General features: G+C 24.7%; 2 protein-coding genes across 3 annotated transcripts in view; one reads left to right on the top strand and one right to left on the bottom strand.

Annotated features, from left to right (window-relative positions):
• LOC107477709 (probable galacturonosyltransferase 15) overlaps positions 1-1,097 on the top strand; it is a 5,796-nt gene extending 4,699 nt beyond the window's left edge. Inside the window, 2 exon segments of the mRNA XM_052256145.1 lie at positions 1-189; positions 433-1,097. The exon segment at positions 1-189 is cut by the window's left edge and continues 10 nt beyond it. Of these exon segments, the coding sequence (XP_052112105.1) occupies positions 1-189; positions 433-726 (483 nt within the window). The 3' untranslated portion in view covers positions 727-1,097.
• Positions 1,098-1,261: 164 nt separating this feature from the next.
• Positions 1,262-6,912, bottom strand: part of LOC127743924 (agamous-like MADS-box protein MADS1) — a 9,220-nt gene continuing 3,569 nt past the window's right edge. The window contains exons 3-9 of one of the 2 annotated variants that reach the window (XM_052256144.1): positions 5,402-5,483; positions 3,690-3,751; positions 3,508-3,607; positions 3,320-3,361; positions 3,102-3,143; positions 2,078-2,244; positions 1,262-1,556 (exon numbers count right to left, since the gene is read on the bottom strand). In XM_052256144.1, the coding sequence (XP_052112104.1) occupies positions 2,101-2,244; positions 3,102-3,143; positions 3,320-3,361; positions 3,508-3,607; positions 3,690-3,751; positions 5,402-5,483 (472 nt within the window). In that variant the 3' untranslated portion in view covers positions 1,262-1,556; positions 2,078-2,100. The remainder of the gene's footprint in view (positions 1,557-2,077; positions 2,245-3,101; positions 3,144-3,319; positions 3,362-3,507; positions 3,608-3,689; positions 3,752-5,401; positions 5,484-6,912) is intronic. The other variant, XM_052256143.1, reaches the window with a different exon arrangement.

Genomic DNA, 6,912 nt, shown 5'->3' with positions numbered 1-6,912 from the left:
TCATGGTGTGGAAATGGTTGCTGCTCTGCTGGGACTAAATACATGGACTACTTAAACTTTTCACATCCTCTCATTTCATCAAGCTTCAACGGCGACCGTTGTACATGGCTGTATGGCATGAATATATTTGATCTTGAAGCTTGGAGGAACACAAATATCACTGAGATTTACCATCATTGGTTGAAACTTGTAAGTATACAATAACACTTGATGATGAATGTTTAGCACCTTCAATTTTTCCTTTAAAATGGTGTCTCATTCTTGATGCAGAACTTAGATATTTGAAATTTTCATAAAATGTTTCACTTATATTATAATATGTGATGCAATTTGCAAAAAATCTTCAGAATTTTCATGGTTTATTTATTTAGTAATTATGGTATAGTATTGTTTACTTGAGCATTTTTCTTCTCTTCATATCTGATTCTTCAGAACCTGAAGTCTGGATTGGAATTGTGGAATCCAGGATTGCTTCCTCCTGCATTGATTGCATTTGAGGGTCAAGTACATTCTATAAACTCATCAATGCTTGTGACTGATTTAGGCCATCGCCGTGGCTCTGCCGAAATCAGCAGAGAAAGAGTGGAAGCTGCCGCAGTTATTCATTTCGCCGGCCCTGCAAAACCATGGCTTGAAATTAGTTTCCCAGAGGTTCGAAGTTTATGGAGTCGATATGTAAATTTCTCTAATAAATTTACTAGGAGATGTGGAATAATTACAGGCTGAAAAATGAACAAAGTTCTTCAAAATATTTATATAGATTGAAGCAAAGATAACGTGTGGTGTTAGAGGGAAGAAGGTTTTGCCTTCAGTCTCTAATAATCAACACGTTCTGCATAGTATTGTATCAGTTAATTAAGCCATGTCAATGTAAATAGTAAATAAATAGATGAAGCTATATTTAGAAAGATTCAAGCATCACAAAAACAGTTTTTATAATAATGGAGAAATGCTTTGCTCGATTGAAATTTCAGTTGGATAGTTCTTTAATCTGTATGCAGTTTGTTTTAGCATGCAATCCAATGGTTTTTGTGATTATATTATAAATATTCTTTTGAGTACGTGATATATAGATTAATCAAAATTTAATTTAATTATCACTACCCAGTTAATTAGTACTTAATATAGATGGGTGTGATGAAGCAATCTCAATATTCCGAATATTATCACTACCCAGTTATTGAGGCACTGATAGTTTTAGTTTTATGTATTCAATCAGAGTGTATAAAAATTAAATTTTTTAAAATATTTTCCTTCATTTAACTCATAGGAGCAAGGTAGCAAACAGAAACATACACGGAGAAAAAAAAGTGAGAAAGAAAGTGGTTCTTATTTAGAGATACATCAGCATCAATAATATTAATATTATGTTCGGTATATGGTTGCAAAAGTTGGTTCTTTCCTTCCTAGTTGGAAGAAATTTTGTAACTAAAGTAAATTCCAAAAGCATTATAATTAAGGATCACACTACTATTGGAACTATATATATTTCAGATAGATTAAATTATGTGAAGGCTGTTCTTGAACTTCCATTGGTTTCCACCACCCTCTATCAGCTGCAGTCAAATAAAGGTAAAATAAGGTTGTGAGAAACATGCCAAAATAATAATGATCAATGTTACATTGCTAAGGGAACTCAAGCAAATGAAATATAATTTGACTTTATCTTCCCTTATTCTTTACTATGTATATAGAAAATAACTTTATTACCAATAGTATTTAAAAAAAAAAAAATTTCTGGAGATAGTCAAAACTAGGGATTATGTATATAAAATATAATTTGACTTTATTTTTACATATTCTTTACTATTATATGAATTTATGTAGATACATGAAAATAATATTCTAAATCGTTAGTTAAATAATTCGGTTAAACATGTCAAATTATATAACGATTTATAATGCCTTTTTCATGGTGTTTTTGTATGAGTACCTACCATAAATTTCTCCATTAAGTTTCCTACTATCGGTTCTCCTATTTTCTCTTTAATTATTTAATTATCATCATATCTTATATTTTGTTATAGTAATTAAGCAGTGGAAGAACAGAAGTAGATGTATATAAATGGATGCTTACACAACAATATTGGTGAGCAGATCCTAAAAGAAGTTGCGATCAAATGGTGGTGGTGGTTGTTGTGAAGATGCAATTGTGTCACATATAGTTCCTCCACCAGGTGCCATTAAAAAATTTTGTTCCTGTTGATGTTGTTGTTGTTGTTGAGCTCTCTCAAATTCACCTATCTGCACCAACATATATATATATATCCACAAAATATAAAAATAAATTTAAAAGTTAATGATAGATTCATAGATATAATATATGTATTTCAAGAAACAGTATATTTTACTTTGGATTCAGATGAATTAAATTCTATAGTATTTTACTGTTGAAAAATATTTTCAACAAAATTATTCACTTTTTCAGCACATAATAATCTTACAATTTACAGCACATATGCCATGATGTGGCATGCATACTTTCCCAGCATAATTTTTTTATTTTATTTTATTATAATCTTTCCATAGCCAACAATACTTTAAAATGCTTTTTTTTTTCTTTTTGGACAATAGTGACCATTAATTTCGAGTATTCTATTAAAATAATTAATTTTAGCATAAGTAATTAAAAAAATCCCTTGTAATGATGTAGCGGAAACATTGAATTTCAAAGAAATTGTTATATATTTTAAATTGCTTTAGAATGTTATTTAAAAGTGATTATTTTGTTAAAGCGTTTTGTTGATCGTAAAAAATTAATAAATTTGGTACACATTTGAATTCCAATTTAAATGCAGTCTCTATTTTTTGAATTAGAGTTTTTTTTATTTATGATGTAAAATTTGTTATTTGCAACTCTATTGAACATAATTAAGATAAAATTTAATTTTAACTACATCTAAATTGTTGTTACAAAATTTGAATTTTCATTCAATTTCTTCTGTTAAAATTATCTTCAAATGTTTAAAATAAAATTGAAACAATTAAAATATTTGAGGCATACTTTTAAACTTTTCCTTTGTAAGTTTTCTATTGAAATTTACCTTATCAATGAATAAATAAAATTAAAGGTGTGGTTATGTAGAGATTGAGGAACAGACCTTTGCTCTCAGAAAATTGTTGTGGTTTTGCAGCTCAATTTCCTGCACATACATTGTAAGTATACACATTTTTTAAATACTTACATTTTAATTTAATATTATTTTCTAATAGTGTTATAATACAAAAATAAATAAATAAAGTAAATTAATAATAATAATAATAATAATAATAATAATAATAATAATATGACCAAATTAAAGTAATGATATATAAGTACCCGTTTTTGCATGAATTCAACTTCAGCTAACAATGTTTCATGCTGCAATAACATTTAGAAGTGAGAATAAGTTAGAATTTTAAATATTTTTCATTTCAACAAAAAAGCATGAGACTCATTATCATCTTTACTGTGTCCAAAAATATTTGATACTCTTGAAATATTCCATAATGGAAAAAATTATATACCTTTCTGGATCTGACTCTGCTTAAGCCTTTCTCCAATCTGCTTTCAAGGTTCTTTAGTTCCTTAAGGCTTAGAGTGCTGAGTGCTTCACCAAGGATGTGCCTGAAAAACAAAATAATGCATTGGTTTTTTATTTAATCACTTAATTATATATTCATCAATATAAGAAATTAATTAAAAGTACCTGTTTAGATTTTGAATCTCTCGGATTTGTCTTTTCATTTTGGTTGATTCTTGCTGGTAATACTGATATTGGTACATATTATTGTTTAGAGAACTATATATGGAGGAGAATCAAAATATGGTAAAACCAATATGTATTGAAAATTTGGTATATACATATAAATTCAAGATGAATAATATACGTACTTTAGATGTTCCTAACATGAGAAGTGTAAATATTATTTAACAGTTATTATTTTATGTTTTTAAGTATTAAAATGCTTAATTTAATTTTATATATTTTAACTTTATTTATTTAATTTAGTTAACAATTTAGATTTTATATTAATGGGTTAATAGATTTTTTTATTTTAACTTAATATGAGATATATAAAATTTTCTTAAATTATTATAGATAGATGGACATAAATGAAATGAATAAAAATATAATTCTTTTTTAATTTTCGTAATAAAATCATAGTATATACATGTGAGATTGAGTGGACTTTTTTTTATATTAGAAAATTGAATAAAAAATAGAGTAATTTTCTTTCATTTAATTTTAATTTATTTCAAACTATAGTGTATATAAATAAGATTGAATGAGTCTTTGCATTAAAAAATTAAATAAAAGATAAAATTATTCTCTTTATATTTTTTTTAATTTAGTTCTTTTATTTTATTTTTTCTGTATTTTTTAATTCAATTTTAGTTATTTTTTTTTCTTTATCCTTTGATACTGTATTAATGAAGTTCCATTTTACTGAAGCATAACACTGAGATAGAAACATAGAAATATAAAATTATATTTAGCAGATGAAACATAAATACAGACATTGTGTTTAAAAATATTGAATTAATGCATTTTGTATCTTTCTTAATAGAAATGGCACAATAATACTAATAAAAGACACAACTCATTTTTTTATTTTTTTTTTTAAATTTTGTGTGTAAATAATAATAATAAATTTAATTTTCATAATTTATTCTTTTTATATTTAATTTATCATCAAATAATATACTAAAATATTAATTATTGTATCTTTATTTTTTATGTTTTATTCTCAATATCATATTTTATCCTGTTCTAATAATCAAAGGCAACCTTAAATATGATGAAAGGCAATAATTTGAAAAGGAAAATCCACCTTAATTAAACCATTATTAGTGCGGGTAATTTGGTTAATATAAATTAGATTTGGCAAATTTTTTTTTTATATTTCGAAAATCGGAGAATAAATTATCTCCTATAATGTATTATTGCATGAAAAGTCTCTTCTGTATACTTTTATTAGCATATAAAATAAAGAAGTATTCAATTATTATAATCTATAGTTAAAATTTGTATAGAAATAAGTTTTTCAAGAAATATTATATCAAATGCAGTTTAAGATTGCAAAAATATTTCATAAGTTTCATACTCCTATAAAAGTATGAAATGATGCAATAAATTAACAATTTAGTCTTTAATTCAAATAAATATATAAGAAGATTTATTTTTACATGTTAAATTTATGTATAATTTGACCTATCATTTGATAATATTAATTTATCTTCCAGTTTCCATAAGCTAATAGAACAATCGCTATGAGATTTTAGTAATTTAAAATTAAATTACTATATTAATTACGCATAATTTAATGAACTCTTCCATAAAAGAATTTATGTAATGTTTAATCTTATTATTATTATTATTATTATTATTATTATTATTAATTATTTGAATAGATTTACCTGCGTGTTAGCTTCAGACACAGATTCTGCGCTTGTGGAAGTAGAATATGCTTTTTTATACCTTTCAATTGTTGCCCTAACACTTCAAATAAAAACAAATGTGAAAAACAAAAATCTTGCTAATTATAAGAAATTTCTTTTGTCTTAATAATCCATAACTTCTATGATAATAAATTTCATTGATTTTAATTATTGATTTTTGTCAACAAAGGCAAATTTGAATATATATGATAATTTCTGTTTATTTAAATTAAACAATTAGCTAGGATGAATTAAAGATAAATATATATTTATTCATTTTTGTCAACAAATAAAGCCATTTGAATATATATGCCTAACGTTACTATATTTCCTTAAAGAGAAAGCGTACGAATTAAATAAGATATGTCTCTATTTTATTGCATAAAAATATCATAAAACTTTGAATTTTCTTCCTTGTTTCTACCTTCACTTTCAATGCAAATGTCTGTGGAAAACTGATGCATGTTGTCAATAACTCAATGCAGCTCAGAACTTTGTACTTTCTGTTTGTTTAACTAATTAATTAATTAATTAATTAATTAATTTCCTTATTTGATCATTTAATAAAGGGTAAAGTTGTCAAATTATTTTCTTAAAACATACACTAGCTGAAGCTGAATCTCTACACATATGAATTGATTTCTTCTTTAATAATATGCTTTATTGAAATTTTTTCTTTGATTTGTATGTTAAAGAAAATTACAAAAATACTTTTTTAATCTCCCAAACTTGGAAATAATAAGATCTATATAACTTTTAGAATTGAGTTAGAAACTTAGAATCATCAAACAATTCTAGCTACTTTCATGCGGTAGAGTTAAAAAGATTTTATGATTATTTATTTTTTATTTATTTTTAATAATGTTTTGCAAAAATAAAAGAATAAGATATAAAAAATAAAAAAACATAATTTTATTACTTTCTTTATCTTCACACAAAATCAGGAAAAAAAACCTGAGAAATGAAAACATAGTCAAAGTCAAACAGACCCTAATAACTTGAAAGAAATATTGGTATAGCAATATTTAATTATATAACAATGCAAATAATAAAAAGTGAGATATATATGTAAATAGTGTAGTGAGGAATGTAGGGGTAACCTTCCTTTTTCATTGAAATGTTCATCAGAAGACATGCATAGTAAATTGGTGTTCATAGGAAATTGACATCAATAGTGGAAGCTTTATTTCCACAAACATGAAAACAAAAGAAAAGAGAGACGACTTTGCTTTTATCTATTCTTAGAATCTATTATCATGCTGTTGCTTTATAATTTATATAATAAAAAATTAGAAGATTTCAGAAAGAATTATAATAACTTGTAAATCCTCTGTTAGCTTCTTTCTGGATAATATTTATTTATCGATTTACTTTACATGTATATCAAAATTAGTCACTAAAATCAGACACAAATATAAAATATTTATTAAAATATAAATACACATTAAAAATAAATTAAACCACATATGCATTATTTATATACAAATATA

This window comes from Arachis duranensis, unplaced genomic scaffold (assembly GCF_000817695.3).
Source record: "Arachis duranensis cultivar V14167 unplaced genomic scaffold, aradu.V14167.gnm2.J7QH unplaced_Scaffold_165934, whole genome shotgun sequence".
NCBI classification, from domain to species: Eukaryota; Viridiplantae; Streptophyta; class Magnoliopsida; order Fabales; family Fabaceae; genus Arachis; species Arachis duranensis.
Note: the sequence above shows the minus strand (reverse complement) of the source record. Positions and strands in the feature narration are given on the sequence as shown.